The following is a 22,582-nucleotide window of genomic DNA, read 5'->3' as shown; positions in this document are numbered from 1 at the left end:
AAATAAAATGAAATAAAAATAAAATAAAATAAAATAAAATAAAATAAAATAAAATAAAATAAAATAAAATAAAATAAAATAAAATAAAATAAAATAAAATACGACACATAAAAGCAACAAGATATTAAAATAAATACATAAGAGGAAAATATTTAAAATTGTCCTCGGATTAAAAAAAAAGACAATACAGTAATGTTAAGATTTGAATTGATATTAAAACACTATATAAAAGCCAGACTGAATAAACGAGTTTTAAGACTGCGTTTTAAAAAATCTCGATATTTAGTCAGGGTAAACTTTAAAGATTCTTGTTAATGATACAAAATATTATTAAAAAAATATGATACGATGCTCTCTCATCCATATGGTAAGGCATACAGCGGACACAACATTAAAATGTGAAGTTGATATCAGTAAAGACACTTTTACAAATGTTAAATTATAGGCTAATAGCGGGGGTTTACGCCTACTTCTAAAGTATTATTTGTAGACTTGTATTTACCACCAAGGCTATCATTATTTTTAATGAATCGGCATGTAAGGAAATAAATCTGCTCAGCTGTTTCCCAGCAGACATGAAAAAAAAAAATGACGTCTGCACATCTGGAGGAGGACCCAGAGGAAAATCTCTCTCTCCCCCTTTCTCTCTCTCTCTCTCTCTTCTCCTCTCTCTCCTCTGACCACGTCCACAAACGCTACATACAAACCCAAGCAGAGGAAAAGAGGCCAAACTATGAAGCTATAGCGATACCTAGCTGAGCATTTGTCACAGCTGCTCCATGAGTTCAACGTTTTGTTCGGCGCTTTCGTCTCAGCTCTTACTTTGAAAAGCTCGCTTTGCTGCCCGGTGCGTTCAAAGAGTCCACGCGGTTCCGAGAAAAGAAGTTTCTTCCACGATTTTCAGAGAAGTAGCCTATACCGAACTTTTTTTGGGGTTTTCTTTTTTTTTTTTTTTTTTGTATATTCGTCGTTTTGCTGTCAGGACGACGGGACCGGTGTAGAAACAGTATTTTGTTTTTTCTTCGGGGGGGAGGTAGTTTGCGGGAAAGAAGAATGCTGCTCCAGCTCCTCACCCTGGCCTGTGGTCTCTGCTGCATTGGTTTTACCTCAGTCTCTGCAGATGTACTAAAAGCAGAGGTAAGTTGGAAAAACACAATCCAGACACTTCAAAACAATGCAAATTAATGTTAACCTGTTTCTAAAAGCTTGTTAAGCAAACTGTAAAGACATGTATGATTTGCATTTTCCATTTTTGTAACTTATTTTTGTAGTTTCCCTTTATTTATTTTCCTTAATATCCCTCCAGGATGTGTATTTTTTTAGTGTTCCATAGCCAAAACTAAACTTAAAACCATCTATTACAGTGCATTTGTAGCCCAATGTTTCAGTAACTCTCCATTTAGTGCAGTTCTTCTGGTGTCTGTAGTGTCTATTTAATGTTTACCAGGTTTTCTCTAATCTTGCAACAGAACCAGAAAAAGGGTGGACTGTTTATGTTCCCTTCATGTTTATTCTCACTCCTCCAAACAGGCCTGACCTTTCCGCACTAAAAGCTGCTTAAAAGGGTCGAAACTGTAACAGGAGATGAGAGAAAAAAATGTCATGAGTCTGAAGTCTTGTGGCTTTGGGGAAGGAGGAGGCAGAAACCTCAGCTGAGATGCTTTGTTCTGGGTTAAAAAAAAAAAAAAAAAAAAAATAAGGGTGGTGGTGGTACGGGGGAGGGGGTTAATGGTTTTCATCTGCTTGTGTGTGTAGACTGCACAGGCCTTTAAGCTGCATTCAATACTAGCCAGACATGAGCCCTCGGGCTGTTAAACTCTGATCTGGAGACACTACAATGCCGTCTAACCTTTGCCTGAACAACATATTGTATCATCAGGTATTGTGCATCATTGTAAATGACTGGGCGTGAGCACCCTTGGGAGCCTCTTTGCTCTCTATAGGTCGCCCCAGAGCGTGTTTAATGTGAGTATTTACAGCACTGCACCAGTGTTTAGTCACATACAGTGATGCTTTCAGGAGTAGCAGTTCCTCTGTAATAACCAGGATGCTCTAGCTGTCTCAGGAAATTGATTCACGACGTCAAAAAAGTCCATGAACCTAAAAGCAGGTTAAGTTACACAAGTATCATGAATGCTGTAGTTTGTGTGGACAGGATGCAAGAAGGAGGACCTTAGTCACTGACCACAAGCGACTGGCGCGTGAGTCAAGCCAGACGTGGTGGATAACTCACAGACAGTTTACAAGAGGCCCTCCTGCGGCGGACTCACCGGGGCAGTGATGAATGTCTGCGAGCTAAACCATTTGCAGGAGTTTAGCTGTAGGATAATACCTCTAATACAATAACCAACATCGAGTGCATGCCCCGCCTGCTCCTGTGCAAAGTTAAAAAAAAAAAATCCACTCTACGCCGACGATACAATGCTTTCAGACACATAATTCAATCCTGATGCTGAAAGAGGATAAGAGTTAATTACGGGTTCAGGATTACATCACCAGGGAAATGTTTGTGCACCCTGTGATCAAAAGACAGACATGTTTGGAGAATGCAAAGACAGAACAACATCAGAGTGACATAAATGTTTAATTAAAGTGGATGAAACTCCTTTAAGGGGTTTGTGTAAGGAGAAGAGGATTTCTTGTTGTTCATCAGCGTTGCTTAACATCTGAAAATCCCTCCTTGACTTCTTTCTTGACAAACTCATCCTGCTTAATCCACCAAAAAAAAAAGACTTACCCTCTGAAAAGAAGCTACCTTTGCGGCCTCCGGCATCTGTTTCCAGTCATCCCTTCTTTCTTTTTTTTTTGCCTTGTCTAACCTTTCTTCACTTAAATAAAAAGCTTAGTCGGACCTTGTGAGCAAAGGAAGTGGGCAGCAAAGAAAACAACAGGGCCTAAAACAGGATCTCTCCATATCTGGTTTGAGATTTCCTGTTGCCATCTGGAGACACATGTCTGCTGATCCCATGCAGGTCTGGTTAAAACACATATGGCTTCGATTCTCTCTCTTTTTTTTTTTTATCTCGACTTGAGTGACTGTGAATGAAGCATCAAAAGAAAGAATCACTGCAGCGTGCTGCTCATTGCAGGCTGCGGTAGTCACTTTAGAAATGTCAAAATAATCAGCTGGATCGACCTTAATGAGAAACTGATGGACTTCAAGGGAGAAAGGGAGGCTTATCTTTGCCTGACACTCAAAATATAGTCCTCCATGTTCGTATGAAGGACATGAAAGAGAACAAGTTTTCAGCATGACGTTCGAATTTCAGGTTTTTTTTTAAAGGATGCATTCAAGACTTTTGGTTTCAGGTGGTTGATTAAACTCAACTCCAAGGCCAGATGTTGCTTGATCTTCTACTTTTCTGACCTTCTGTTAGAGGAAGATACCTGAAGAGATCTTTCCACAGATCCCAGACAGTGGTGGAATAAACTTGTTTCCCACTTCATATCAGAGGGAATTACTGAATTCCTTTAGCGATTTCACCCAAAAAAAGTCAAAATGTACTGTTCCTTTAAGAATTGAAGCGTCGCCATAATGTAACTAAAGCAGTATAAAACCCTTGGAACACATTTACATGATTGCTTCCCTCAATGAAAAACATTTTAAAGTAGTTGACGTAAAGCCTGATTTGAATCTTAATTTGATATTAATTTCACTTTTATTGTCTCCTTCTGCTGATGGAGTTTGCTAAGTGGTCATGTGGACAGCTCAGTTTTTATCACATGACCCAAGATGGAGCGATTGCTGTCGAACTCCAAATACAATATAAATGCATCTTAAAGATCTTGTAATTCGATATATACGAAAAATCCATTTTGTCTCAGGATTGCTTTAGTGTTTTAGTATTTTTGCCATAGCAGTATTGCTTTTGTCTTAAGTAGAGTAGTTCTCCATCATGTCTTAAATGGCTTGAAACCCTGGCTATGACAACAGTCTAAAATGGTCATGAATCATCTTTTTATAGCCCACATGACAAATAATCAAGTTGTTTTGAAGAGATTTGAAGTCTGGACAATGAAGCCATATCTGAAGCTTGATCCAAAGGCAACTGGACTGGTTGAAGATAAGACCATGACCTGGATGACTGAGAACCTCCACAGACAATAAATCCTATCCTCAAACTCTAAACTGAGACCAGGACGAATATTCAATAAAGTCAGCTAAATGACTTCAGGTTTAAAAGTTTAAGCTATTACTGTATGCATAGTGGAATTTTACAATCGGAAAATCTGAAATCAAAATAACTAATTCTCAACACAATAACTCTCTTGCATTAAGAGCTTCCAGAGCAGTACTAACATCATCTTAATGTTGTAAATTCTCTTGATGAAGCTGATATCATACTCAGTTTGTTGTATTTTTAATGCTCCTTAAGTGTTTTCTTTGCAAAGTATTGCATTAAATAAAGTGAATGCAGAGCAGTAATAAGTAATTCATGTGTCTCTGTGCGGTCGAGGAGTCAAACTATAAAGTAAGATTTAATAGAGATACCAAGAATTTTCTCAGGTTAATGAAATTGCACACATCGTTAATTTCCACCACGTGTTGCCTTTTATTGGACTTTTGGCCAACAAAAAGTGTCTGTTATGTTCCAAAACTCACTCCTCCACGTCCATAACTTACCCTCCGAATTCCAATGCCGTACTCTTGGTTTGCATCACTTGCAAAATGAATGTTCCACCAAATCAGAATAAAAAAACATCCATGTATTTTTATTTGACCTGTTTGACCTTGTAGAAATGTTAGTGCAGCTAAAAATATTGCCCAGCGCTGGTTTGACTGGAAGCTAACTGGGTCAAAGACGCCAAGAAATGAAGGCAACGTGAGATTCAGCCACTCATGAGCCCGATTCCCAGTTTTTTTCCGTTGGCACCGAGCGAGAGGAACAACTGACTCAGTCCCCTCAGATTGAAATTCAGCCATACTTCTAACCTCTCTCCTCTTTTTTTTTCTTCTACCGCTCTTCTTCTTAATGTCTTTACCTCTCCTCTGTAACTCTGCACTGCGGATCATTTACCCCTTTTCCTCTGTCCATTCTTTCCATTTCTCCTGCTTGGATATGGCTATCCAATTTATTTGTCTGCAGGAGAAAACCACTCGCAAGAAAGTTTTTCCAAGAAGCAGCTTGAAACAAATGGTGTTTTGACACTTGGCAGCATGTCTAAACATAAAGCTACAGCCTTTTTGCATTGTTAAACAGTCACATAAATGCACAATACATGGTGTAATAAGCACAGTCAACTTAAACCTCTGTGCATAAATATCCTTACCCGCACTTAGTCCCTAGTTTGTCTCGGTTTAGTGCAAGAATTTAGACAAACACCCACATGACGGATGTGTTCAAAAGAGACTGATGGTTTCACTTCCTATAGAAATGTTGACATTCTTTTCTGTTTGTACCACAACACCCATAAACCCACGGGGACTTTTGTTTAGGACTATTCCTGGAACTTGTGGTTGTCTTTTCATTGTGCATCCGGTGAAGACATTGCAAGTTAGAATCACAAGATGTGTGAGCAAGAATACGTGACGACGTGTTGCAACCACATTTCCTCAGGACATTGCGTATATGCGTTCCCAGTTTGATTGTCTAATACTTCTATATTCAATATTCAGTAGAATTTGTCTTGTGACGTATAAATTGTGAAACTTCTCAGGTGCTCTGACGCTATACTTGTTTACTGTTCATTGGCTACTTTGGTCCCAGCAGTTCACAGTTCCCCTTTAAAGGGAATTCAGCCCTGGTGACGCACATTTCTAACGATTTGATGGTTCATTTAAATGCTGCTGTTTGGAACTTTGAAATATTGTAAACGGAGAGCATTGCCATTAAGAATATTTGAGACAGTGAATCTACTTCTATTTATCCAGAGCGTCTTTTATCAGTTTGATGATCAATTATGTACTGTACGAGAATAATTTTGGGAGAAATTATCGTTTGATCCATAAAAAAGTATGAAAAACACAATATATACCTAGTGTTGAATTTCTTTGGCGGAACAACTGAAGTTTTCTCTAAAACTACTGAATTTAGTAACAAAATCTATTAATGGAATTAGGAGTTGTAGATGCTGATTTTAAAATGTTTATGATTGTTTAAATTGTTTTATTGATGTTTGACAAAATGAATTGTCATTACATGTTGGAAAAATGGCCGTTCAAGTTTTGCCAAAGCTAAAAAGACCATATTTTGTTGGCATATTAAACAGATATTGACTTCACTAGAATGTAACACGAGGGAAAGGAGCATCCCGCTTATGCCGGATTGAAGACTTGAGCTTTTTTAATTATTAATTTATGAGTGAAATATGTCCAAATAATTCATTTTCCTCTCACCATAAAATAGGTAAATAAGGTCATAAAAGGGTCATCAAAGCAAACAGCTTCTCTGAGACGTCCTCCTCCTTCACCATCTTTGATCATTCAGGTTGTATTTTAGTGTCTGTTCATTATGTTTTCAGACCTCACGTCACTGCGCACACACACACACACACACACACACACACACACACACAAACACACTACACTACACAGTCCGAGGGCTGTGTTTACCAAATCAGCAGCCAGCTCTGTGACCACACATGGCCGTGTAGTTAGCTACCTGGCTTCACCGAGGCCAACAATACCAGCCATGTGCGAGTCTCAATAAAGAGAAGCTTTGATGGGAGTTCCAGGGAGGAGAGGTGCATGCTGGGATACCTGGCGTCCCAACCCGGGGGGAGGTGGTGTGTGGAGTGAAGGGAGAGAAGTGGAGGTCTTCACGGTGTGGGGGAGACTTTTCAGGGGAGTGTTTTTATAGAAGCAGGCGCGTCACCACACTGGAGCCGCAGGACACACTAGCAGCAGTCAACGCAGAGGCAGAGAAAGTAAATTTGGTTGGTGTTTGGGGCTGATTGACTTAGGGAGAGTCAGGGGATAAATTAGATTAACTAGATGCTTAAATAATCCAGAGAAATATAGGAGAAATGGTTGGGGGGGCGGGTATGTAGACTAGAGATGGAGGGAGAAGGGGGGATAAGTTGACTCTCTGCAGGTCGTCAAAAGTGAACCTTGTTCTCTGGCCCCCTCTGCCCACCACATGACTAACAGTAGCTGTGTGTGCAAGGCCAGGTAGTCCTGCTCATGCTGTTTCTACATTTCCATCCCTCCCCCCCTCGTGCTACTCCTTTCACTTGTTGGAGGAAGACTTAAAGAGCACTAAAAAAAAACAGCACTAATGATGGAATAAGAGAGATAGCTGGGGTTTATGAAGCTGCTAACGAAGGACTTCTGTGGTGAAGATGTGCACTAACTCTCTGTGTAGTGAAGTGGAAAAACACATTGCAAGTTGGATTAAGGTGTCTACAAGAAGACAGGGAGATGAGAACATAGTGACAACTTTAATATAGCCTTTTTATGTGTGCGTTAGCCAGTTAGCCCAATGGAGGAAAGCATAAAGCCTTTTCATCCAATGGTACACTTCTAAATGCTTTTATTTTTATCTGCCAACCAGTTTCTTTGCTTTGGTTCTTTGACAACAACAAATCTAATGCGACTTTACCATCAGATTTAGAATTCAAGCCAAAAATAAGCAGTAAAAATTAAACAGTTTTTAGATACTTTTCTGTTAGTGAGCAAGCTAACCCTGACAAAAGTCACCCTTGTATGGTTTTTGAAGCATAAACACAATCGCCACAGGTAAAAAGTGAAGGCTATTTACCTTCTAATTTAGCAACCTGTTAGCGAGGTTTTTTAAACAGAATTTTCAAAAAATCCCAAGTGGTGCATTTTCAGAGAAATATATTTCTTAAACTTAATTTAAAATAACCACAAACCCTTTTTGAACAACAAAAACAATTGGAAAAATGCGGCAATATTTCAGCATTTTATGACTTTGAAACTCCCCAATTTAACTGCAGTGTGTCATTTTTACACAGTTTGTTTTTGGGGCGAAGTCATAGCATGATAAATTGTTTCATTACAAGCAAGACTGTGTAATGTTTGTGAAAATAAATTACTGAATTTTGCGGTTTAGAAGTATCTTTTGTATTTGCTCTGGTTGTAAAAGTAGCTAGCTTTTGTGTGTATTAATGTTAGCAAACATGACAAAGATGAGGTTGTTTATTGGATTTTAATAAGTCAATTCTCTGCTTTGACTCTAGTCTTGTTGTTTCTGTTGGCATTTACATTATCCTCTTTTGTTCTCTGATTGCAACTAGCTAATGCTTGCTAACTGTTTCTCTTTGTTTACAGGCTTTATGTTAAGCTAACCATGCAGCCTACTAGCTTTTCATATAGCTTATGTAACAGGCCGATATAATGTCCATATCCTCGTCACATTCTCAGCATAAATAGGAATAAAAGAGTATTTCTACAACATAACTATTACTTTAAGAGACCACCAGCAGCAGGCAGTGGAAATAAATATGCTAGCTTTTTAAGATAAATAGTGGTGGTTTTGGCTGACAGAAAGAGGTGGAGGTGGACAGACAAAGCCAGTAGCAGCTAGTTCTTAAAGTCAAGCTTTGAGGCACCCAAATGTTGCTGAAAGTGGGACTTTTTTTTCCAGCGTCTTGACCGCCAGTTGTCTTTGGCTGCGATAGTCTAGACAGATTTCTGGGTCATTGTGGTTGAAATGACATCAGTGTTTTTAGATTGTGTTTTATTTGGCTCTCAGTTCCTCTCTCATCCCTCCTTATGACCCCACAACAAAGTCTCCTGAAACAAATTAAGCAAAAAATCACGGGGGCATGCGAGGATTCGGTGTTGGTTTTTAAGAGTTCATAAACTGTGTATAATTTCACAGTCTCGTGGGGAAAATACAATAAATGAAACATGCTGGATTTCTTCAACGTTTGCTGGCTTTTGTAGAAAGAAGTGTATGTAGGTTAACACACACGAAAACCCCACACGCCCTTTGTGTCCCTATTTAATCTCCAATCTGTGTGATACATGTGAGCGCAGAGACACAGGTCCAAACAAGCGCTCAAAGTTGACAGAAAGTTGAAAAAACAACCACAGGTTCACACAGGTGGCCAATCCCTTCTTTTTTTGTTGACGACGACATTTTGTAAGATGTCCTCGGGTGGTGTTTGTGTGTTTTCCAGCATGTCTGACTAAAGAGCCGACTCACACAGGAGATGTTATACATTCCTGCAAATCCCCTGATAACTGCTTCGTAGGAAACAATTCTAATATAGTAACCATAGTTTTGTTTTTAGCATGTCCTATACATTCTTTAATTTATTTCAACATATTCATGTGTTTGCTTTTATGTAGCCTACGCATATTGCATTTTATGGAAATGAACGGTACTCTTAAAAATCACTGTATATGGCGTTCTGTAGCGTAGTGGTTTGTGCGGGCCCCATGTATATAGGCTGTAGTCCTCCAAGCGGGCGTCCCAGGTTCGAGCCCAACCTGTGGCTCCTTTCCCGAATGTCATTTCCCCCTCTCTTTATCCACTGTCCTATATCTACAATAAAAGACCAAAAATACATCTTTAAAAAAAAAAAAATCACTGTATACTCAACCAAGCAGCCGCAATAGATTCAGTTTCCAGGGTTTAGGTGTCTGTGGATTTTGATTTAGCTGGTTCAATCTTTCGGCCACAGTTATGTCTTTTCCTCTATAAAATCTCTTATTCCCTTATTTATAAGAAAATGTTTTTGTTTTTTGTTTTTTTAAAGATTGGGTCTCAGATTTGGACATAAACTATTCATGTATAAGATGCAATTATTGTGTATCCTAGATCATTTGTTATCATGCATGCATAGTCAGATGCATGGTCTAGGGAGTTGGTCTGGGATGACCTCAAGCGTACGCCGGCCAAACCTTTAAAAGTTGTATTTATCTCATCTTGCTATCCCACCTGTTCACAGTCGGACTTTAAACATTTTTCTTTTGTTGGATTGTGTTTTGTTTTTGCTCATTAGCGCTCCAACAAATCAAAGTTTCCATCAGTATCTAACCACATACAACATTATTCTCATTGTCCGTCCCTTGTAGGCGTGGCTGCAGCAGTATGGCTACCTGCCTCCAGGTGATGTCAGAGCCCAGGCCATCCGCTCTCCAAAGTCCATCGAGACAGCAATATCAGCCATGCAGAGGTTTTACGGTCTGACTGTCACCGGCTCCATAGACACCAACACGTTACAGTGAGTCATGATAAACAGCACCAACATTTCTGTAACCAGCAAGGTCATTAAAAACATGTGTCCTCGGGAGGAGTCTGAATATTTGACATTGTTGATACATTTTTGTTTTGTTGTCGCCAGGGCGATGAATCGGCCGCGATGTGGTGTCCAGGACAAGTTTGGTCCAGAGCTGAAAAGCAACCTGAGGAGGAAGAGATACGCCGTGCAGGGTCTGAAGTGGGAAAAGTCAGAGGTGACCTTCAGGTACACATCTCGTAAATTTTACATTTGTATGTAGTGTAAAGGTACAAGCAATTTTGTTTTTATTCTAACTTTATCTTCAAATAATTTTACAGATTTATCAGATCATGTAAGCTATTCAATATTACCAAAAACAACATTTTAGAGGCTGATTACAAGTCCCTGGACTCCAAGTTGAAGAATTTGTTTTGATTATTATGTTTGACAAAGAGTTAAAAGTCAAAGGGAATCATTCCTCTATGTTAGAAGAAGACTTATAAAACCAGAATATTCATATTTTGAATTTTCCAGGAGTACTTATTTTCAGCCAGAGTGAAAATATAAATAAAATTGAACTTTCCTGATTGGTTGTTTTAGTTCTAATGAAATCAAATACTCTTTTACATTACAATCAAAAGCTGAACTTTTCTCTATTGGTTTTCAAACTGCACAAAAATATTGTTTTGTCTTGAACTGAGATTTTTCCTCTTTGATTTATTGTCTTTATTTATTGAAGTTTCTAACCTCTCTTGAGTGTATTTTTGACTTCATCGCTCTGTTTTTTTTTTTTTTCTAACAGCATACAGAACTACACCCCGAAGATTGGCGAACGAGCCACGAACGAGGCCATCCGGAGAGCGTTCAAGGTGTGGGAGAGCGCGATCCCGCTCACCTTCAGAGAGATCCCCTACAGCCACATCAGAGACAAGGTCGACAAGTTTGCGGACATCATGCTCTCCTTTTCGGAAGGTTTCCATGGTGACAGTACGCCGTTCGATGGCGAGGGCGGCTTCCTGGCTCACGCCTACTTCCCAGGAAACGGCATCGGGGGAGACACGCACTTTGATCTTGCTGAGCCCTGGACCACCGGAAACGACCAGAGTGGTAAGAGAGAGAGAGAGAGAGAGAGAGAGAGAGAGAGAGAGAGAGAGAGAGAAGAGAAAACTAAAATATAGAAACAAAACTGAAATAAACTGTGACCTTTTTGTTTCCTCCTCAAAGGGAACGATGTTTTCCTGGTGGCCGTCCATGAGCTGGGTCACGCTCTGGGTCTGGAGCACTCGAACGACCCCGCCGCCATCATGGCCCCTTTCTACCAGTGGTTTGAAACGGAGAATTTCCAGCTGCCAGACGACGACCGCAGAGGCATCCAGGCGATTTATGGTGGGTTTGACTTTAAAGAGAAGTGGAAGATTTATTGGATATATTTGCAGCAATGTTCCTCCTTTCACCACCCTCTGTTCTTCTTGAGGGACGTTAGTAGATTGAAGATTTACATACTGAGATATAAATAAACTCGCAATACACTGTAGTGTTTGACAAAGTCTACTGTAATGACTGGCACCCCTCAGAAGCATTCTTTTGTTTTTCCATTGGCAAAATGTTGGTGCTGCGTCAGCCGAATTTTCAAACTAGCTGGAACACCACTGCTGACACCGGGTCGTTTAAAAAAGGGCGACAAGCCTTTACAAAAAAAAAACATTTTTTGCCAAGTGGTTTGTTGGGTTCTTAAATGAATCAGGATTTTATTTTAAAAAGTTCAACTTCAGTGATATAGCCCAACTATCATTCATGTAAAGTAATCTCTTTTTAACCATAAACTGCTACTTAATGCAGTTCAGACTCAATTCATGCTCCCGAGCCAGAAATATTGATTATAAGAGTGTGAACACTTATCTACTATATGTGGCTCAGAAAGAGAGAGAGTGACAGAGTGTAAATATCTTGGCATGTGGCTGGATGAGGAAGTTCCATGTGAACACTCTTAGTCTCCAAGTTGCAACAGAAAGTTGGCTTTCTGTTCAGAAATAAATCCAGTTTTCTTTTGTTCTGTAGGCAAAGACTTGAGCTCTTGTCAGTTTGTGTGATGTAATTTATAGACATGCTGAAGCCTCGGCCTCAAAGCCTCTGGACTCTCGTCTATCAATGTGCCTTCAGATTTATAACTGGTGACAGATTAGGCACTCATCATTGTGTTCTGTATGAGAAGCTCTGTCAGCCTGTCATCCAAATCTCTCTCTCTCACACCCTCTTCCCAACAACAGGAACCAAGTCAGGGGCTCCCCCTCCTCCTCCTCCTCCACCTCGACCCACTAAGTCCTCCTACCCAGGCCTTGGTCCGGACATCTGTGAGGGACACTTTGACACCATCGCTACCCTCAGAGGGGAAAAGTTTGTATTTAAGGTATGACAGACCCTGGTTCAGAAAACATTGAAGTGATCTCAGAAAGCAAATAATTCACCGTTCTGGTACAGAACAGATTCTGACAGAAGTCACTCAAACAAACATTAACCATGGCTTTGAGCTTTTCGAGTGTGGAGTAAAATGTAATAGGGGGCCAGCATGTACAATACAAGGAATTCAAATCTGAAACAGCTGTGATGTGATGCAGTTGTGTTATTTACACCTTTACTTCACCTGCTGTGAAGGTGAAGACGGCCTCATGAGACACTATCACAACGTTTTGTTTGTCTTGTCTGGCTCTTAAAAGTGAACCTGCCTACTTCACCTTTTTTTTTTTTAACAAAGTGCATGTTCAAATAAAAGTTATTCTTCAAAGTAAAAGCCACTGAAACAACTCAAAGTGATTAAATTCATTGGCCTAAAGTTGCTTTAAATTGTGAACCTGGACTCGCCAATTTATTTTTTAAATGTATTGTATTTTCATTTTTCCCCGCGTATAATTATCACCAGGGCTACAACTAATGGTGACTCCCATCATTAAATAATCTGTGCTTTTTTTTTCCATAAATCCATGAAGTTTTACATTTCAAATCTTGACCTTTTCTTGACACAACAAAATGCAAAAATATTAAATTTGCAAAAAATTAGTTCATTTGACGAAATAAACCTCGACACATTTGGATGAAGATTTCTCTGCATTTCTTTTAATTGAAGTATAAAAAGTTGTCTCGTGTATTTCTGACTGATCCGTGTGTGTGTGTTTACAGGACAAGTGGTTCTGGCGTGTGCGAAACAACAAGGTGTTGGCAGGTTACCCCATGACCATCAGTCACTTCTGGAAAGGCCTGCCTTCTAACATCAATGCAGCATACGAGAGGGATGATGGGAAATTTATCTTCTTCAAAGGTAACCCCCCCATCCCCTCTCCTGTGTGAGATCAGATTGATACCAGATTTTGAACGCTGACAGCTGCTGCAGTGACGGCCTTCATGTGTTAACCATCATGACAGCTTCTATTATGAACCCCTTTGATCTCTTTGTAATCTCATTTCTTTTTCATCCTCTGTGTTTTTTGTTCTCTCTCCAGGTGACAAGTACTGGGTTTTCAGTGAGTCCACCATGGACAAAGACTCCCCTAAGAGCCTGAAAGACCTCGGGACAGGTCTGCCTAAAGACAAGATCGACGCTGCTCTCTTCTACACACCAACAGGACAGACGTACTTCTTCAGAGGCACAAAGTGAGTCCTCATAATCTGATGCTGTCATGCTGTGGAGTTCAGCAGGTTAAAACTTGTCATCTTTGAGGTTTGGTCCTCATTGAAAGGAGAAATAACTTTGTGTGTTAACATACCTGAAGCATTCATCCATTGATCTAATCTCTTTCCTTTAAGTCAAAACACATCCTGTTCATACTTCTTCTTCTTCTTTTACAGTTGAAGTAACTTGTTAAAACTTGAACTTCTCTGTGTTGTTTTTGAAATTGTTCTGAAGGAAGCATCACATTTTTCACCTCCCATTTTTAGAGAATATCACTTTTAAAACTTTGTGGCAGTACCGACTGTCTTTACTCATGTTATTTCTTAAACTTCCACATTTCCAGAAACAACCCTTAAGTCATGAACCTTGGTGTTACAAGAGGCTGTGACTGTTGTCAACAATGATTCACCCAAAGCCTTTTTCTTCCGTTAAGCAGATCTTTGAATACTTCTGTGTCTTGGCAGGTATTACCGTTTCAATGAGCAGACTCGCACCGTGGACAACGGGTACCCAAAGCCCATCAGCATGTGGAGCGGAGCCCCGGATAACATTAAAGCTGCCATCATGAGTGAAGATGGATGTGAGTTTTTCTTCTCTTTACGGAACCGATCATGTGGATGTTGTAGTTTAACATTTAGGGGTTTGGGTTGGTTGGAGCCAAAAGGTCCATTATTTGAAGTCCACCAATATCCACTGAGATGATGCTGCTTTTCATTGACTTATGTGAAAGTAACTCCTGAATATTGGGCTGTCAGTCAACCAAAAGTAGCCATATTGAGAGCCACTTGTTGCCAACCAAACTAGTAACCAATAAATGAATAACATTTGGCATTATTTAACTGTTAACAAGGACCTTGAGTGTTGCATAACTGCACTTTTACCAAGAAATTCATAACCATTTTTCTGTGGCTTCATGGCACGGCCTACCAGCTACTTGGTATTTTCAACATTTCTCTGTTTTATAATAAAAAAATTAAAAAAAATGTAAGTCCTGTTGTTCTAATTTTTTGAGGTTTTGAAGCCTCCCAAAAACCTGAAAAACCTCATTAAACAAGTTTTTCATCTCCTTTTTTTTTCTTTGTGTTTCCTCAGCTTACACATATTTCTACAAAGCCAACAAATACTGGAAGTTTAATAACCAGTACATGAAGGTGGAGTCTGGTTACCCCAAATCTGTGCTCAGAGACTGGATGGGCTGCGAGAGCGAGGAGCCCAAGAAGGGCCGGGAAGAGGAGGTGATCATCATCGAGGTGGACGAGTCGCAGAGCGGGGCGGGGCCGGTGGCCGTGGTCATCCCTCTCCTCCTGCTGGTGCTGGTCGTGATCACTCTGGGAGCGCTTTTGTTCTTCAGGAAGTACGGCACGCCTCGACGCCTCCTCTACTGCCAGAGATCCCTCCTGGACAAGGTTTAGACTAGGGGGGCGGGGGTCGATTTGACGGACAGACTGCCCGCGAGAAGGACAGAAAGAGAGGGGGAGAGAACGAAGGCCGGGTTGAGGATGGAAACTGCAAAGAGGGAAAGAATGGAAGAAAAAGGAGGGAGAGAAACGGGAGAAAGGACAGAAGAAAAGAGGGATGGGAGAGGGAGTTTTATGAAGTTTGAGGTGGTTTGCCACAAAAGAGCGGGAAAAAAAAAGGCCCTGGGAACTGAAATCAGGAAAATGTGTATTTGTATGTTAACTATTTACATGTACTGTTGTGTGTCCAGAGATTAACAACATACCCCGAAATCTCACTTAGAGAAGGGAAATATACAAAAAGACTCATCACCTCTCTCCCCCTCTTACAAAACAACGTCCCTCCTTCCTTCCTCTTCTATAACTGGACGACTCCAGCTGAACTGCTGTCTGATTCTTTTTTTTTTTTTTTTAAGTTTGGGAATCTGAGTCTTACTTGTGGGCTTTCCTCGGAGATTCATCATCTCTGAAATGCATACGCTGTCAAAACTCTGTTTTCAGCTGGGGGGGGGGGTCACTTTGAAGTTCACATTCAGTCTTGAATCCATTGCATTGGGAAAGTTTTGATATTTTGTCATAAAGTATTTTCTGTAATTGTTAGGTTTTTTTTTTCTCTACCACTAAGTAGGACTGGGTATCAAACTGCTTACTTTATTAAGTGCTGCCTGAATGAGTCACCTGAACATGGTACTCAGGTAGGCATTGAATGTCTGCTTAGATTTTCTTATTCTTCAATCACATAGTTCCAGATTTTTTTACAATATTTTGCCAGTTTTGTACTTTTTTATCCAGGCATGTAAGTGCAATTTTGCCTAAGTTTGGATACAATACAACGTCAGAAAACAGTTTCATATCTCAAAGTGAGAGGTACTTAAAAAGGTACTTCAGTAGAAACTTTGAGACTAGTTTTTTCTGCTTCATTCTTAGCTGGATTTGATGCACAGGCAGGATTTGTTGAACCAGGATTTCATCGACAAAAGTCGCAGATAACGTGAGGTTGTCAAGCAATCTTAAAGATGTCCCCCATGGTACAAAATCCAGATGTTTCCTTTTTATATGTATACACGCAACAGGTGGGAAAATCTTCTTTCAGTGCAAGCAGTCAGACAGGAAAATCATTTCTTTAAAAAAACTTGATGTTTAATCTCACAAAAAAAAAGGGCGGTTACAAGCATCCCAGTTCATTTGTTGTTGTTGACCTTAGCTGCTTGTCCAAAACGTGTCAGTGAGCGGTACAGTTTCCAACAATATGGTGCAATTTGTTTTTTAATTATTATCGTTTTTTTTAATGGGAAATTGTTGTTATTATAAGTATGGTTATGGTTATTATTGTTCTCCTGGTAAAGCTCTTATGGGTTTTTCTTGTTTGTACGTTGTCATTTGGAGTCCTGCTGGACAGAGGCATAACATGACAATGATGGAGATGAATCCAAGCTCACACTCGGTATGTGAGGAATTTTCGATCCAATCAGAAGATGTGAGTTCAGCTCTGATGGTGCTCAGTTATTTACTTATTTTTATTGTCTACAAAAAAATCTAAATTGAAGATGAAGAAGTCATTTAATGAATAACAATGATAATGGTAATGATATTTATAATGATGATCATATCAATAAAATGGAATGAGATTTTTTCCCCTGCCTGTTTCACTTTTTGTATTTCATTAGATCAAGTGAAATTAAACGATTTTCTACCAACAGAAATACATTTTGATTTTCCGTTCCTTCATAACCGCTTACCAGAATTTAAATGGACATGTTTATGATTTGAAGAAATTCCTCTAAATTCATTTCTCGGAAACCCTTTCACAGCGCCGATTCTAGAGTCGTTTGGGGTCCATAGCAAAAAGAATTCAGGGGCCCCTCCAGTGGTGACTCAGACACATTTTACTGCACTGCTAGCTAAGTAAACTAACGATACATGTCAAAGAAGTGATGCTAGCAAAGGTTATGCTATTCAAGTGCCTCGCTACTGTTTTAGGCTACAGTTTGTCAGCCCTCTGGGGGGCCCCCTACTGGCCTGGGGCCCCAAGCATTTGCCGGCCCTGCCTGTTGACAAGCAGCGCCTCTGCCCTTTCACAGCTTGAGTCATACAATCTTTAATATCAGAAACACCCTTCAGTATGAATCAACACCATAAAGTATAACTTCAATAACGGTGTCAAGCAAACATGTCACTGATCACGTTTTTAAAAAAAGACTTTGTGGCTGTTTTAATGTCGGTCCTTATTACATGCCCACTAAATGTATGTTGTAATCTTCACAGCACACTTTGTTGTAATGCTAATGCAACACGTTTTCCATGCTAAACAGGGCGTGATGAAAGAATGATGTTGTATTCAGATGACACAAATACATTGGAAACTATTTGACTAACATTTCTTACTAAAATGTTCAGAGTTAGTTGAATCACTCGGAGGAGTTCAGGCAACATCAGCTGCAACATTTTCTACTTATTTCAAATCCTCAGTTTTTAAACCCTTAGCCTTTAACCATCCCTGTAAAGTAAAATCAGCAATATGTCTCCAAGCACGCTAAATATGTTGCAAGAACAGCTACATTTTTCATGATTTTGAAGCTTAATTTATGTTTTTTTCGTTGCTGAAATTTGGCCTGGTTGTTAATAATACATTCTTCTTTTGTATAAAAAACTAAAAAACATTTTTTTTTTTTGGTTTACAGGGACTTTAAATGCCCGTGCAAAAAAGATAATTAAATATCTGTAACTAATGTTTCCCCTTGTCAAATCTGTAGGTAGATATAAGTCAAAATTGCTCATTATCTTCACCACTTTCCCATTCAGTCATCTTGACAAAAAAAAAGAGTCCTAACTATGAAAATAAAAAGTCCTCAGATCAAATAGAGTCATGACAAAGGCAACGACAGGTTAACACAGATAGGAGGGATTTGTGACAAGGTGACAGCATCTGTTTTATGTCTTCACCTCCTGAGCCTCCACACCAGGATAGGGCACATTGTCTTTATTCCTCCAGGAGGGCCACAGATGGAGCTGATGGTCTGGATTCAGTTACACCACCTCTGCTGGTTGTTTTGGACACGGAGCCAGCAGTCATGTGCCGATGAACGAGGCGGAAAAAATGATGGAAGGGGTCACATTTTTTTGCAGAGAAAAGCTTTCCAGCTGAGCATCTGGTATTTCTTCAAGTGCACGACCAAGCCTGGCTGTATACTCTGCATGTGTGTATACTGTATGTGCATGTGTGTGTACTGTATGTGTGTGTGTGTGTGCATGTGTTCAAAGGGTGCCCTAGCTTTATCCCATTAAGTTCATTATGAAAAACATGTGACGGAACATCGAGTTAAACGAAAAGGAAAAGAGAAAAGCTGAAAGAAATGAGAAAGGCATTGAAACACAAATTAATTTATTGGCTTGGGGATTTTTTTCCCTCCGCACATTTCTATCCAAGGAAAAAAAAATTAGCAACCCCCCCTCCTCCCTTCTCTCTCTCTCTTATTTCCTCACCCTCTGCAAAATTGTTTCTTTTATGAGGCTTCAGTCTGAAACCACTCCTCCTTCTCACCACAAGTATCTCTGGTCTGTTTTTGCTCTTTCTTTCTCGTCCTGTGTGTGTGTTAGTGTGTGTGTGTGTGTGTGTGTGTGTGTGTGTGTGTGTGTGTGTGTGTGTGTGTGTGTGTGTGTGCGTCACCTGGTGTTTCCATTTGTCTCTGTGGATCTCTCTCATGCACTGCAATGTTCTTCTGTCTTTTACTCACTCGGTGCAGTCACTTTTGATGACAAAGAAATGTCTTTAAGCAAAACAACACACACTTTTATCCACTAACACAAAGCCAATAATGCCTTCCTTCAAAGTTAGGAACAGGAAAGTGTCAGACATTTTCTTCTGAAGTTTCCTGGAGAGAAATATTCTTAGACTTATATTTGAGTAGAATTCAAAAGCAGATGAAATCGGACTTATTTTTTAATTGCTAATAAAATCGAAGTTACTGGAAATCCTTTACACTGGAGTTAGTGATTCACTCTGTAATGCTTCACACCTAAACACTCTTTGTGGCAGAGGTTCAAAATCGCATAACTTTTGATTCCATCAGATGAAAACATGTTGCTTTGGCTTCATGGTTGAGTCATGCTCAAAATGAAAGTGGGTCAATGTCTTAAAGCTAGAAGACAGAGAATTAGATGAATCCAGCAATTCACAGAAGAAGAAGAAGAAGATTTTTTTTTTTTTGATTTTTAGAAAATACTTTATTTACATTATAAATCTAAACAGGCAGACTTCATTTAATCACACATTCATAATAATTCTCAGCCAAGACAATTACTGAAACTCAGCTCTCCTTTTCCAGACACAACAACACATTATTTCCTGGAAAAAGAAGAAGAAGACTGTTTTCGAGGTTGTGAACCCTACGTTGGGACACAATGGTTTTTGTTCACACTAATACATTTGAATTCGTTTTCTTGCAGTGTAACAATTAAACGATGGCTTCATGTTGCATGCGGACCAAATTGCACGCCTCTTTTCCGGGCATCTTCTAAATAATTAACTTGTTTGGAGACTATGAGACCTGTAAAGTATGCTGCAGAAACCCTTTTTTTAAGCTTTTGTCTTGTCAGATTTTTGTCTTTGAGAGTGGTGTGTAATACTGAAAAAAATCAGTGTGTGGAAGAGAAAATAAATCAACAGACTAAGCCCGAGAACTAGTTTCCACTTAGTTTTGGCCTTTTGTATGCAAAAATCTGGGCATGTGTTTGGAGCGTCTGCCCTGTGTTTTGTCTTCAAGGTCACAGACATGAACACAGATGAAACCTTTTCTTTTCTTTCGCTCTCTGTGATCCATTTGAATGCTGAAGTGTTACAGTCTTTCTGGGCGGTGCAGGAACAGCCATCAGGCTCAGCCAGGCAGGAAGTGGCCTGGCCAGCTGTTTGCAATTCAACCTGGGACTTTGTTTGGGTGACCTACATTATGGCACCATTTATTTTCTACTGTAACTCAAACAGCACTTCTTTTTTTTTTTGTTTTTCCTTTTTCTCCTCATTTGTTCTCTTTGACCGACTTCCAGCGATGGAAAATAATTACTCAAGTGTCGGGCTGGCGAGCTGCAGGGTGACAAACTCTTACCATGATTGTACTTTGTACGTCTTCATTACATGTCAGAGGTAAAACACTGTATAGCTACTTACTACTTTAAAGATTGGATTTAATAATAATGATAACATGTATCAGGTTTATAAAATAAAGGTCATCACTGAAGACTTATTGGGCTTGTGACTTGGCTTAAAGCCGTGTCTGCTTTGGGTTTACCTTTCAGTGGTATGAGGCTCAATCTAAGAGCTTTTTAAACCTTGCACTTCTCACATATTCAGATCATTGTGTGTGCCCAAAGAGGTGAATTCATCCTGTAGTTTGAATGATAACGGCAACATACCAGCTTCAAAATCATTTCTGAACGTTTCTGTCTTGAATAAAAACCTCTCCTGATACCCATCTTAGCTTTTTATTCTCATTTAGGACATCACAGCAGAAAGGAAGAGCCCTAAGATGACATCAATGTGACCAGAGAGAGAGAGAGAAAAAAAACAGACACAAACACATCTGGGGTTGGCTTAAGCCGTTGGCAACAGAATGAATTGCACATGGAAACTGAAGGAATGCCAATTCGGAAAAAATAAACCAATTCTTGCATGATGATGCTCTAAAGTTGACATTTATGTTTTTTTCTAACTGCGTACATAATGTCATGCAGCTACTGTCACATATATAACTGATATGTCACCTAGATTTTTTGGGGTGGGTCATTTTCTGTCAACATGAAAAAATGTTGATGACTCATTCTACATTCGAGGGTGCATGCAATTTTGCATTTTTACCTTTGCATTCTGTTGAACAGAAAGCACATGTATATTTGGAATCAAAGCGTTAGCTGCTAGCTGATTCCTTAATCATCCTCAGACCCTTAAGATGTATCTTGCGACCCTTTGGAGGGGGTCCAACTCTAGGTTGGGAACTTCAGAAACTAACCGATAAATATGGAAAATAAATCCAAATAAATCCTCCTCTTCCAGCTGGATAATATATTCAAATTGTTATGAAAAATAGATGTTAAATAGCGTTATGATGTTGATATAAGCCAAGTTTTGAAAGCAGTCCAACTGAATCAGAACCGTTTTAACAAACTAACACAAACAAGACGTAAATCATTTGCTCTGATACTTTCTGATCCAATGTGAAGTGGGACTTTTTTTTGTGTTATTGTCAAACTTTCTACAAACAAAGCTAACACAGTGTCAGTTTTTAATGAACAGCCCTGCACTCGTTTAAAAATCTTAAAGTGTATTTTTGTGAAACATGCTACTCAGGGTGCCCCACACTCCAGGAACACCCAGGTCAGGAAGCGGTCTTTGGGTCCAACATGCTGAATCAGACCCTCCACAACCCCCCCCCCCCCATACCAACTGCACTGTTTCTCGTCCTCCTGCAGCCCCTGAACCCCTCCCTGCTTCTGGTCTGCGGGTGAAGCTACAGAGACATGTCAGCTAATCCCCCATGCTGTATCCTCACAGACTGACCTCACCCAACACTCCCTTCACCCCTCAAAAAAAAAACCAAAAAAAAAACCCAATCACCCCCGTCTCTCTCTCTCTCTCACACTCTATCCATCGCTGACTTCTGCACAATAAGCAAACATCTGGTTCTCATTTCCCCAAAACCAAAACAACACGAGGAGGAAGGGGAGAGACGGGGGGGAGGATGGGAGGAGTCTTTGAGGAAAGGAGAAAGACATTTAGAGAGAAAAGAGGAGGATGTGAAAAAGAGAAGAATGAAGTTACATTTCTCTCTGGTGGTGGTGGTGGATGTCTTTGAAGGTGCAGGTGTGAGGATGTGTGTGTGTGATGAACCACTTCAGCATTTCTTACGACTGTATTTATTATCTTTAACACCCTCTGTGGCCTGTTTTATGTGCTCACACACTTCTCAAACACACCCCCCCCCCCCAACAGTCAGCTCTTTTGGTCAGCTGTATGAAAATTGAAGAAAAGGAGAAAAAAAAAGGAGGAGGGAGAGAAAACTCCCCATCTCCACAGAAAAGAATCTGCAACTCAGCGGCTAGCGGTCCTAATTACAGTGAGGCTTTGCTGAAGTCTGCAACAAGAGAAGAAGAGAGAGAGGGAGAGAGAGGGAGAGAGAGAGAGAGGGGGTATGAGGGATGTGAGGGAGAAGGGAGCAAAAGTAAGAGAGCAGGAGGGGGAGTGAGGAGAGGGTTACCTCATTTTGTAAATAGTCTGTTTATAAGTCAAAGTCACTTGAAATTAGTGCTGACTGTACAAAAGAACAGCTGAAAAACA

At 39.9% G+C, this 22,582-nt stretch overlaps 1 protein-coding gene across 1 annotated transcript; it reads left to right on the top strand.

Annotated features, from left to right (window-relative positions):
• The first annotated feature begins 663 nt into the window (after positions 1 to 663).
• On the top strand, positions 664 to 16,888 carry mmp14a (matrix metallopeptidase 14a (membrane-inserted)). The gene is made up of 10 exons (XM_020640379.3): positions 664 to 1,137; positions 9,989 to 10,137; positions 10,258 to 10,380; positions 10,937 to 11,241; positions 11,359 to 11,520; positions 12,402 to 12,541; positions 13,309 to 13,447; positions 13,629 to 13,779; positions 14,263 to 14,378; positions 14,891 to 16,888. Exons 1-10 carry the CDS (start codon positions 1,054 to 1,056, stop codon positions 15,208 to 15,210), a joined length of 1,689 nt encoding a protein of 562 aa, XP_020496035.1. The 5' UTR covers positions 664 to 1,053; the 3' UTR covers positions 15,211 to 16,888.
• Positions 16,889 to 22,582: the final 5,694 nt, after the last annotated feature.

Source organism: Labrus bergylta, chromosome 22, assembly GCF_963930695.1.
Source record: "Labrus bergylta chromosome 22, fLabBer1.1, whole genome shotgun sequence".
In the NCBI taxonomy this organism is placed as follows: domain Eukaryota; kingdom Metazoa; phylum Chordata; class Actinopteri; order Labriformes; family Labridae; genus Labrus; species Labrus bergylta.
The sequence above is the reverse complement of the archived record's forward strand: the minus strand, read 5'-3'. Positions and strand labels throughout refer to the sequence as shown.

Bases quoted from the DNA above. Each gene is read 5' to 3' on its own strand.
- mmp14a (XM_020640379.3), top strand. From the start codon at position 1,054: ATGCTGCTCCAGCTCCTCACCCTGGCCTGTGGTCTCTGCTGCATTGGT. The intron at 10,381-10,936 runs GTACACATCTCG...TTTTTCTAACAG, and splicing joins AAGTCAGAGGTGACCTTCAG to CATACAGAACTACACCCCGA. The intron at 13,448-13,628 runs GTAACCCCCCCA...TTCTCTCTCCAG, and splicing joins GAAATTTATCTTCTTCAAAG to GTGACAAGTACTGGGTTTTC.